Source organism: Cyclopterus lumpus, chromosome 6 (genome assembly GCF_009769545.1).
Source record: "Cyclopterus lumpus isolate fCycLum1 chromosome 6, fCycLum1.pri, whole genome shotgun sequence".
Classification (NCBI taxonomy): Eukaryota; Metazoa; Chordata; class Actinopteri; order Perciformes; family Cyclopteridae; genus Cyclopterus; species Cyclopterus lumpus.
In genome coordinates, this window is record NC_046971.1 from 4981000 (window position 1) to 4993567 (window position 12568).

A 12568-nucleotide genomic window follows, 5' to 3' on the forward strand; every position below is an offset into this window, starting at 1 on the left:
CTTTCCACCCCATGAATTATGAATTATGGGCTCGTGCAATACATTTTTTTTTTTTTAGCACAATGAATTCCAGATCTTTTTTTTTTCTTTTTAAATAAAAATGCATGAGGGGGGGTAGTGGGGGGTAGTGGGGCCGCCGAGAGGTCGAGGACGGATGTCGGCGTCAAAACACTGAACGATATTTATTATTGTTGCGGTCGTTCTCCACGTCTGCATGCGTTTTATGGACTTTATATTAGTGCTAGCTTCATTTATTTTTGTTTCAACGTATTGTAGATATCTTTGTTTTATGATTTGATCAGAAATAAATGTGTTTTTATGGTTTCTTGCTTTACTGTTGACCTCCATAGAGGTTTAACTGGATTTAAAGCTTCCTCTTTTTTATTTCCAGTGTTGTGTTTTTAAGAGGATTCCTTTTTTTTTATGTTTGACCTTTTTGTATCTTGAAATTAAGAATAAATAAAGACTTAAAACCACCAACCTTTTTTTTTTAATGGCGTGAATAAATGTAGCCTGCACTTTGTATTTACATCTGAATATTTAGATTATATTCGATCGTCTGGCTGAATTAATTGGGAGCCGTTTTCCATTTAAAAAGGTGGAGGATCAAAAGACCCCAAAAGCACCGAGGGTCGTTTCATCCGTTTAGCATTTAAACCCCCCGAGGAGGGGGGGGGGGGGGGGGGGGGGCTAATCTCTCTTCATACCACGATACCATCTTCCAAAGGTATCTTCACCCGAGGAGGGCCCCGTCCTCTTCCTCATTACGGCCTGTGAAGGTCACGCACACTGAAGTGGGGGAATCCTTCAGGGGATTTGAACACTGACCTTGTGAAGGTTAAAGCGACGGAGGAGCCGCGTGTTTGCATCAGTATTTGAGGAGAAAAAGGACCGTTAAACATCAGATTAAAAGCTCATAATGACGTAGGACAACTTGTTGTCTGACGTGATGACCTCATCCACCGCCGGCCCTCGCCAATGTGGTCGTTCTTGATTTTATACGTTGTATAAAATACGCTAATATGGAGCAATATTTAGTTATAATCACAATTTTCTTTTGCAGAACGATTCTGGAAGCGGCAGCTTGAGCAAAAGTAAAATACAGAAATCAGGACACGGTCCATCTGACTCCGGAGGCTTTGGAATGCTTTTTGGTGAACTACAAGATGTTATTATGTAAAAGAAAGAAAAAGATATCTATGAAACATGTTCTCAATACACTCGGTTTAAACTTGCACGTATAAAGCATCTTTATTACCCTCTTTATGCACCCCTCAATTAGCCCCTTTACCAGGATAATTAATAAACACAAAACTGACTAATGCTTTCAATGTAAATTGCTTAATATCACCCAAAACATGAGGAATTCAGCCTGGCTTCCTCTCTGCCAGCTGAGGCCGAAGCAGGCAGGAAACTGGAGGCGCTGCAGGAAAAGACTCGTCTCCTGGAAAACAACCTGCTATTTCAGATCTGGTATGTTCACCATCTCGAGGGGACGCCATCCCGAAAAGAGGGGAAATCCTATGTTATTTCTGCACCAAATAAATGCTCTGGACTGAATTTCGAAGGGTGATGAAAGGCCTCCCGTCGTCACCGCGCCCCTCGTTCTTTGGGCCTTGTGTACGTTCGGTCGGCTTGAAAAGGTGGGAAATTGCAGTTCTCATTCGTTATTACGGCTCATTTTTTTATTTTTTTTATCCTCCATCTTTTAATCGAGCTGGAAAGTGTCACTCCGAGCCCTGCAGTTCCCTCTCCTGCTGGCCTTCTGTCTCGAAAGCCTTCGTCTCTAATCATTTTCAGTCACACACACACACACACACACACACACAAACACACACACAGCTAATGACAGTGTGTGACTTCACACACCGACACGATCACCTGCTCGACTCTTCAGTCAAAGCACACAAACATAAACACACACACACACTCACAGTCATCTCGTGGTGTTTCATGTGGTCTCTCTCGGCTCCGGGTCCAGGATCCGCAGGCCTCCTCTGGACCCCCCCCTCCCTCTCCCCTCCCCCCCTCAGAGTGTCGCTGCCTTGCAGAAATTACACCCCAACGCCTCAGTGCCCCGATGGAGCTGCTGGTATTTGAGGCCCGGGGCCAAAACCTTTCATCTGGGGCTTTGGGAAGAGCACTGGTCTGCTCTCTTCAAACACACTGGGAGATAATGGCTTAGTGACACACTGTCTGAGGGGGGGGGGGGCTGCCTATACAGAGGCGGCGTCAGGGTTTTTAGGAGCTGTTGATGACTCTTAAATCTTGTGATGTTTCTTTTTTTTATTTGGGCATAAAGCAACTCGTCTTCTCGAAATCCAGAAATCACGATGTGTTCGTCCTCTCCGGGCCGGAGCCAGACGTAAACAAACCCAGAGCCCCCCCCCCCCCCCCCTCCTCCTCCCCCCCTCCCCCCGCATACATTAGTTATTCTTCTTTTTTTTTATAGCAGCTATTTGCACTCTTTCAAGCCATTTTGCCTAAAGATATGTACATTAGTTGGGGGGGGGGGGGGAATTATGATAATTGCCGTCGCTCTGAACCCTTAACGCAAAACATGTTGACGATGACTAATTTTGACTCCTGACAACTAAAAAAGAGACAAATATGGTCCGACGTTACTATTAAGTGACGTAATTTGGGAGGAATTTGGCAATCGCCGTTCTCGAAACCTGTTTTTGTTTTAATAAGCCGGAGAAGAGTTCACAGAATGTTTAGCCGACAGATAAGCGCCTGACATTTTGAATTGTTTAAATGGAGCTTAATGTTATCCGTGTGTTTGCATACGCTGAAGACAAACAGGTCAAAGGTCACGAGGACTTCATCCTCTTTGCACCGTGAAGCTTTTATTTTTTTATACTAAATTCCTAAAGTCTCAGCATTCCATATTGAAATATTTCCGCGTCCAGAGAGATGTTAACAATTTGGCAAATGGAGAACTCCCAGACCAGGAAACCATTATAGATATTATTCTTTCAAAGCGCAGATTTCAGATGGTGACGAAGGCATTGCAGTTAAGTGAGGAGGAGGAGGAGGAGGAGGAGGAGGAGGAGGAGGAGGAGGAGGAGGAGGAGGAGGAACAAAGGAAATTCTGCGCCACTGTACATGAGTAAAGATGTTTTTGTGTGAGGAGAATCCTCTCGTCGTCGTCGTCACGTTTAGCTTTTGTTGGGAAGAAGACAATAAAATAGTTTGTTTGTGGGAGCGGGGAGGAGTCGCAGCGAGACGGGAGTTGTGGGTTTGTGGATGGAAAATAAAAGAAGGGAGGAGGAGGAGGAGGAGGAGGAGGAGGAGGAGGAGGAGGACAGAATGAGGTTAATTCAGGGCAAACCACATTGATGAGAATTGCTCTTGAGCTGAATTGAAGGCTGCTTGATTGTCAAAAATCATCTTTATCATCTTTATTTAAGGTCAATATTGAGATCACGATCATTTCACTCTTCATTCATTTATTGGACTTCAGGGCCGTGTTTCAAGACGGGGGCGGGTGGGACGTCCCAGCTGACCCCTGGTGCACATGGCGGGGAGGGTTCCGGGGGCCCCGGGGGTCTGGGGGCCTTATTGGTGAGGCAGCGAGGAGCCTCCCAAAGACCTGCAGCTTAGCTTAATTGGCGGCTCTAAGTTGCCCTCAGGTGTGATAGACTGGAAGACCTGTCCAGGTGGAGCCGGCCTTGTTCGCCCGACGTCAGCTGGGATGGGCTGGAATGGCCCAGTGGTCAGCTTGTGCTTTAAGGGCCCGGGGAAGGGGGGCCGGGGGGTCCTCACTCACGTGGCCCCTACTCGTCAGATCACGCTTTAAGCAGTGTGCACACCGATGGGGGCCCGGCATTCAACCTCCTACAGGGCCACGTCCTGGGTCTGAGGTCATGGGGTCGAGTGGGTCCCCCGAGGGGGGGGGGGTCATGACACCTTAGGGGTCTGCCGAAGGTCATTTTCTTTTTTTAATGACGGTCCAGTCACGAGAAAAACATCCGTGGCCGCAGAGGAAAAGGGTTTTGCGAGCGGGACTCCGAGAGGCTCCAGACCTTCAGTTCAGGCGACTCTTGAGTGTCGTAGCTCTTCTTCTGGGGGGGGGGGGGGGGGGGAGTCGGATTCAGATGTCAGGAGGGCAGCTTCCATCTGCCCCCCCCCCCCCCCCCCATCCCCGACAACCAGCCTCCACTCAGACATTTCTCCCGGGAGGCCCCGACGGACAACTAGAAATCGCTCTCGTTTAGTTTTTTTTGCCCCACCGCGGCCGCTATTATTTAAAGTGACGACTGAAATATGAGTTCATGGGTCAATATTTTTTGCTTTTGTTACTTGAGGCCCATCGGAGGGGCAGCGGGCCTCAACGTGCCCGGAACACAGAGAAGTTGGCAGCCTCTGTATGTTGTTGCCGTCTAAAAAAGACGGCTGACGCGTTGTTTCGGAAAAAAGAAAAAGATGCAACGAATCTCGGTTATTTATTTATAATGAATACGTTGTCCGATTATGCAATTGTTTCACATTTTTATGGATTTTAGATTACGTTCCTATCCAGGGGAGAACACACTTAATATCCCTCTTTTATATATAGTTCAAAACTCAAGTCGAGTTGCATCATCCGGAGGAAAAGGTGGTAAAATACACCTGCGTTGTTAACGGTTAATGAGGACTTTCCTCTGCTCCTATCTCCTAAAACCTAGTAAATATTACCAGTGAACTATTGCTATGTTCAATTTTTGTATTTGCTCTTTGGATAAACGAGATGTTGCTGGGTTTTTTTGTCTCGTTATTGCACACAAAAGATTAAATCAGTCGAGTTTGAGCATATTTTTTTTCGGTGGGATGAGACGAGGTCAAGAAAGGGGTCAACTGGTTTGACCTGCGCCTCCTTTTAATTTTTAAACAATGACCCGAATAAAATCCGGCTCGCATCTGTGTGCCAGATGTGGTGATGTGGTATATTCTTATAGCACAGTTATTATAAGAAAAAGTGGAGACAATGTCCCGTTATAACAGATATTATATTAAATTATTAGATTTGAGGTGGAACTAACTTGATTAATCTGCTGATTTATTTTCTCATTAATCGACTGATTGTTGGGTTTGTGAAAAATTATGAAAATAGTAATAAATGGCCAAAGCGACACCTTCACAATGATTGATTTGCCCAATAATTATCCCAAATCATCCCAATAATCAAAAGGCAGCAAATTATCATATATGTGAAGCTTTTTGCATGAAAAAAATGACTCGAATCATCAAAAAAAAAGAAAGTTTGACAATAAATATTCTGCCAATAAAACCGATCGATTAATCAACTGATCGTTTCTGCAGATTGTCGAGTTGTTTAATTTAGCATCAAAGCACCAGAGCCGCTGCTTGCTGTACTTATTTATAGTACTAATACATCTGCCGTGTAAACGGGCTCGTGGACGATGAGGTCACCGCTCACTTCAAAAGGGGTGCCTGGTCCCGTGACGTCACGCGCGCGCGCGCGCGCTCCCCGGCCAGCAGGAGACGGGAGCAGAGGATGAGGAGGAGGAGAAGAAGAGGAGAAGAGGAGCTGAGAACACGCCGGGCGGACGACTGCGGACCCGTGAGTGACTGTTTACGACTTCAGACTTGTTGGTTTTTACCACAACAACAACAACAACAACAACAAAACACGTTTAAACCGTTTAAACCGGAGTTACAGCGGCTTTTTTTATTTATATTTTGTATTATTCTTTTTTCTATTTTTAATTTAAAGCTTTACTTGACATGCAGCTCGTGGGCGAATTCATAAAGCAGCAAGAAAGAAAAGATTTAACACGCACGATAGATATTATAATATTATTATGTTATTGAACCATGACGTCTTAGAATAAAAGAAGATACGTTAGTGCTGTGAAAGGTTTCTGATGTTCTTTTAATCGATTATATATCAGAAGTCATCAATAAGTCATCAAGCTTATCATATTACTTTTTATTCATAGCAATGAGGAACAACAGCTGTAACACAGGCAACTAAAAAAAACAAAATAAGTACATTTCTTAAAAAAATTTTAAGATAAAAAAACCTAATTAATAAAAATGGGAGAAAGATATTGGATAATAATAATCTCGTCTGGTCTCCGAGCCACATTTAGTGTTACAATAGCTATTTTGAAAAAGTTGCTATTTTAATATTTCTATAAATATATCACTTTCTTTAAATAAAAAAAAAAACTATTTATAATCGCTGCGACACGTAATTTTGATCTTTTTTTCTTTTTTTTAACTTGACAGTTTTCACGGCGTCCTTCACGGCCTGTTTGACAGCTCGGTAGAATAAAGAGTATTTATTCTCGTCCCGGGTCTCCGCACCATGCTCGGTCTGCTGCGCCCCCTGCTGGCCGCCTGCTGGTACCTGCAGCTGCCCGGCGCGCAGGGCTGGATGCCCGGCTACAGCAACGGCTTCCACTACCAGGACATCAGCAACGGGAACGGGAAAGGAGAGAGTAGGTCCTCCGTGTGTCTGCGCGCGCATCCAACGGAAGCGTGTCTCTGTGGTTTGCTGTTTGTGGAATGTGACCACGTGTATTTAATCAAGTACAGGTACTTTTCAGGTGTATTATAGATTTTTTTTTTCCTTAAATGGGCCATTCTGCATAACGAGCACTTTTATTTTTTTGCACTTTTTTTATGCTTCATATTTTGAGATTTTTAATGTAATGTTTGCTTCTAAATTACTATTTTCAGAATCAGAAACGTTTTTTGTTGGTGCCAATTATTATTTTAAACACTAGTACATCATTAAAAAAAAAAATAGAATAGAATATGACAAACAAAACATTTGTACTGTAATATTTCAAGCTGAATTCCACTTGATCCACCCCTGCATGTGGATGTGTCGGGAGGAGACGGCTATAATTAATGGAGCCCGGACAGCCGCGCCACAGTCTGCTTCTCATTGATGTGGTCGTCTATACTGTCCCTGTCACGGTTGTAAACGTAAACACTTCCTGTTTATTTCCTGTCGCAGTGTATACGAGTGACACGAGCCGACAGGAAGTAAACAGGGATATTCAGGCCGTACCTTAATACATGCTTGGTGGTCTACCAGTTTAGGTTCATTGAGTCGTGTGTGTGACGGAATAAATCTAGTTTCAGGAAAAGTTCAGGTGGGAATAACAATAATATTTACGTCTCCGCTCCATTTAGATGTTGCCATTGAGTCGGTGTTGATGTTACGAGTGTGACGGGTTCACATGTCCACGGTGAGGTTGCAAAGCTGGATGTTTTTTGTATGCACATGCAAAGGTAAAGACAGCTCCAGAGATCCATAAGATATTTAACGAGAGAGGTGGATTGCTTGTGGAGGACGCGACATCCTCGCACACCGAGAGACGTTCATTTATTGTTTCATCACAGGCTTTAAATAGACATTTAGAAAGAAGCTTTGCTTTCACTTCAGTGGAATCAGCAGTGGAATAAAAATAAAAAAAACACCGTTTTTTTGGCGTGCTGTTAATGGTTCATAAACAGAAAAATAAACGTGGCTCAAGTGTTCCTCATAACATGTTTTACCATACATCCATCCGTATGTGTTTTAGTGTTCAGGGCCCTGCATCCCTGTCATGGTTTACAGGGACCAGAGCCATCATAAAGGTTATTGGTTACAGCCGTGCTTTCATTTGCTGCTATTACAATTTATAATGGCTGCTGTTAAACAGCTTCATCGTGGGATGGATTAAACCATAAAATAACATTTGTTTGCCAACCAATGCCCGTGCAAGTATACTCCCTGACCCGACTGCTTCAGTGCGTACTTTCCACAGAAAGGAGATTAAAGAAACATTTTATTGTTTTATGACGAAACACAGAGAACAAAGCCAGGATCCGACTGCTCAACTCGCGTCTCATTTCATGCTTTTCGTGTCCCTGTCTAGTCTATTTCAACGGGATTCGTCTCCACGTGGAATCCCCGCAGCTTTCAGTGTCGGCCACCAGGGGGAGCAGTGTCACCCTCCCCTGCCACTTCCACTACGAGCCCGAGCTGGCCGCGCCGCGCAGGACCCGGGTCAAGTGGTCCTGGGTGCCCGCCAACCCCACCGGTGCCGGTCCCGTCCCCTCCGAGGCCTTCGCCAGGGAAACCGAGGTCATGGTCGCGATGGGCAACCGGCACCGCAGCTACGGCGGCTTCCGGGGACGCGTGCGCCTGCGCCGCTCGGCCCCGGGCGACATGTCGCTCGTGATCAACGAGCTGCAGCTCAACGACACGGGCCGGTACCGATGTGAGGTGATCGACGGCCTGGAGGACGAGAGTGTGACGGTGGATCTGGAGCTGCGGGGTGAGCGATGCGTGTGTGTGTGTGTGTTTGTGTGTGTGTGTGTATGTGTCTAAAGTCTAAATCCTCATCTTGTACTTTTTAATGTTCACATACGATGTGGCAGCTTCAACATGTGAACTGATAAAACCAGCTTCCTCCTGGAGTTTGAATACAACACCAGGAGTAAAAATAATCTGTAGGCCCGTGATGGATGCATAATAAAAAGCCTGATACGGTGGCCAGTCGCAGTACTGCAGCGCTCCTGGGAGTCTGGCATCCAGTTTTTTATGATATATCCATTGAACACTTGTTTGTTCTAATTTGGTGAAACACAAATGTATTTTGGATTGTGCCTAGGTGATAATACAGGTTCCCACCTTAAAGGACTCAACATTTCGTCATGCAGACGCATTCAGACGCAACATCAACCGCATCTCTTCAATGCATCTCTCTAACCACCAGGTCGCCCGCCTGTCTATTGCTCTGTATGACGACACAAACCAAACTACCACGATGCACTTCTCCTCCCTACATGCAGGCGTGGTGTTCCCTTACTATTCCCAGAAGGGACGCTACCTTTTCAACTTCTTCGGGGCCCAACAAGCGTGCCGGGATCAGGAGGCCACGCTGGCCACGTTCGAGCAGCTCTTCTCGGCGTGGGAGGACGGTTTGGACTGGTGCAACGCCGGCTGGTTGGCCGACGGCACCGTGCAGTATCCGATCACGGCCCCGCGCGACGGCTGCGGGGGCGTGGACTTAGCTCCCGGTCTGCGCAGCTACGGGCAGCGGCACCGCCTCCTCTACCGCTACGACGCCTTCTGCTTCTCCGCCTCCGTCAAGGGTCAGTGTACGAGCGAGCGTGAGGACGGACAACGAATATGTCGGAACGTGCTCTCGACTTGTGACTCTCTCTCTCTCTCTCTCTCCCCGTCATTAGGGACTGTGTACTTCCTGAAGCACCAGACCAAGCTCAACTTCACCGAGGCGGTCCAGGCCTGCGCCGATGACGGGAGTCAGATCGCCAAAGTGGGCCAGATGTACGCCGCCTGGAGGCTGATGGGACTGGACCGCTGCGACGCCGGATGGCTGTCCGACGGGAGCGTCCGTTACCCCGTCACAAAGGCCCGGGCTAACTGCGGCCCACCGGAACCAGGGGTGCGTAGTTTCGGGTTCCCCCCGCCGTACCTGAGGTTTGGCGTCTACTGTTACCGGTAGACGCTTTTCGACTCGACACGTGACACAAAGCGCGCCGCTGGTTTCGAAGCTCTGCTCCGGATGGTTCCCAGTAACCGCGGTGAATCAGCAGTTTGTTCCTTTCTGAGCTGTTTTTGAGGCCATTTCGGGTCCATCGCATGCCACCTCCGTAAGACTTTTAGCTTCCAGTCAACCTACAGCGTACACCCACCACGTGAAGCCACTTGTACTCAAACTAAAACGTCTACACTCTATGGCCAGAAGTATGTGGGCACGCACATAAAGAAAAAAGCATTAATATGCTGCTACAGCAGCCTCCGCACTTTTTGAGGAGGCTGGCTACAAGATTCAACCTCATTCCCTCACAGCAGCACGAGGCGATGAGGCGGTGAGGTCCGGTTCACTGTCGGCGGTCCAGTTCCTGAAGGTGTTGAGGTTCAGGGTCAAGTTCCTCCACACCAAACTGTGAATTTGTACACGCGGCTGTTGTCATGTGGAAACAGTTGGAAGCGCATCATCGTCTAGAATACGTATCTTCTGCTGTCGCATTAAAGGGTTTCTCTTAATTGCACCTCAAAAATTAGCTTGGACAGCGGTGTCCACATATTATTGGCCATATAGTGTAAAATGTCTCAAACACAACAGCGTCTTCCCCGTAGTCTGAGCGTAGATTCTGTTATTTTACAGTTTTCTTTTATTCACACATGATTCATTTCTCTTTAAGAAAATTAACTCCAAACTGAACTCCAAACTTTTGTGTTTAGTGCCTTGCTCAGGGGCACTGTGACGTGTGAGGGAGTGTGTTCCTGTCAGATCTTTCCTACTCACTAACTGTGTGTGTGACTCTTTCTGTCTTTCTAACACTGTGAAATATACCCCGAGTCTTTGCCGGTCACCTTAAATGTCTGCGTATCCCGTTTTTATAAAGTATATTGAATCTCTTTTTCATTTTTAATTTTTTTGGGGGAGATTTAAGAAGTAGAAGTGATGAGTGAGTATCTGTGTTGTTGTGATATTTAAAGTACCTTGTTTTTACGTCCAACGCGTGCCTGTTTTCTTCTCTTTTTTGTCTTCTTTACACAGGTTTTATGCATTTGTACTATTTTCTACAAATTAATAAAAACATTACTGTAAAGAAGTTTTCCTGCGAGACACATTTGTGAGATGAAATCAGAGGATTTAGGAAAACAAAAGATTTAACCTTCAAAGTGTGTAATATAGCCAGCAGGGAGGGGGGGGGGGGGGGACCTGTGGTTGCAGAAAGAAGTTTAGAAGTCTATGAAAAAGACCCTCCTTCTCACTTTATTTTATATTATTACCTCAGTAAACATGCATTTATGGCCTCAATTTCAAAATGTTCTTCAAGACAGCGTGATGTTCATTTAGTAACCGATGGTCCATTTAGAGTAGAATAGACCATTAAGCATATATATACAGTGTATATATACTGTATGTATGTATGTATATATATATGTGTATATATACATATATGTATATATAAATATATATATACTGTATGTATGTATATATATGTATATATAAATATATGTATATATACTGTATGTATGTATATATATATAAATATATGTATATATAAATATATGTATATATATACTGTATGTATATATATATAAATATATGTATATATAAATATATATATATACTGTATGTATATATATATGTATGTATAAATATCTGTATATATATATACTGTATGTATGTATATATACATATACTGTATATGTATATATACTGTATGTATGTATATATATATAAATATATGTATATATAAATATATATACTGTATGTATGTATGTATATATAAATATATATATATATATATATTTATACTGTATGTATCTGTACATACAGTATATATATTTATACTGATTATTAGTTTTCGATGCACACATCTCAGATGTGTGAGATTGATTTGGAGGTCTGGAAACCGCGTAGAACCGACGTATTGGAAAGCGGTGCTGACCTCTAGGTGGCGCTGCACCAACAGTTCGGATCTCACGTCAGTGAGTAGGATTTATCCTGAAGTGCGTCCGCGCGTACGAACCTTTGAGATCTCTCCCTACGGACTCACGTGTTGCACCGACAGAACGACAAGCCGACTCTCGCGGCCTGCTGGTCAGAATCGATTAATAGTTCTCAGATAAACAACAACAACAATAACAGAAATACTTTCGGATCTGCTGGAATCATTTCTGCGAAACACTCCGACGCGGTTCGGGGGTGTTTTTTCACAAACCTCTCGTTGGGGTCGTCGTCGTCGCTCTCGAGGTGCGATGCAGCTTCGACCTCCGAGTCCAACCAGGAATGCCGGGGGGGGGGGGGGGGGGGCGAGGTGGTTTGCCGACCCCACACAAAACCGCCCCTGTATGCAAACAGCGTCGCTCTGTCTGGCGGCGCGATGCGCTTTTATAGACGAGTGTGTGTGTGTGGGGGGGGGGGGGGGGGGGTTCGAACGCGCGGCTGCGGCCTCCTGCTGCATCCTGGGCCGCGAACAGACTTCCCAGTGATTAAATGGCCAGGGAGGGTTATTTTTTTTATTTTATAAACACAACCTATTTACACCTGCTGGTCAAACACAAGTGGACCCCCAAACACACACACACACACACACACACGCACACACACATAAAGATTATTGTATACACAACATAGATGCATACACTTCTATACATACAGGGCAAAAGAGCAGATCTGTGTGCGGCGCCCTGAAGGGATGAAGGTCGAGGCTGTAGGGGCCGATGAAAGAGCTGTTTACTGTGTCGGGTTCCACAGGAAGGTAAAAACTAACTAAATCTAAATGCCGGGTTTGTTCCCCACGGCACGGAGAGTTCACCTCAAATTTTAACAGCCTCGGGGAGGGGAGGGGTGGGTGGGGGGGGGGGGGGGGGGGGGGGGGGGGGGGGTTTCCATAGAAGGGCACAAACTCTCAACGCACACGAGTTCCTGGGTGCAAAAGAATCAAATAAAAGTGCTAGTTTCTGCACAGTTTCATCACACGGAGACGGATGATTCCACGTTTTTTATTTGGTACAGCACACACGTGTGTTCACATGAGGATTTCAGGGATCTGAACAAAAAAGTCACGACAGGCG

At 45.4% G+C, this 12568-nt stretch overlaps 1 protein-coding gene across 1 annotated transcript; it reads left to right on the forward strand.

Moving 5' to 3' along the window:
- The first annotated feature begins 5508 nt into the window (after nucleotides 1-5508).
- hapln3 (hyaluronan and proteoglycan link protein 3) lies at nucleotides 5509-10533 on the forward strand. Its single transcript, XM_034534337.1, has 5 exons — nucleotides 5509-5566; nucleotides 6238-6449; nucleotides 7881-8282; nucleotides 8800-9102; nucleotides 9199-10533. The coding sequence occupies exons 2-5, from the start codon at nucleotides 6317-6319 to the stop codon at nucleotides 9474-9476; spliced, it is 1116 nt and encodes a 371-aa protein (XP_034390228.1). The 5' UTR covers nucleotides 5509-5566; nucleotides 6238-6316; the 3' UTR covers nucleotides 9477-10533.
- The last annotated feature ends 2035 nt before the right edge of the window (nucleotides 10534-12568 follow it).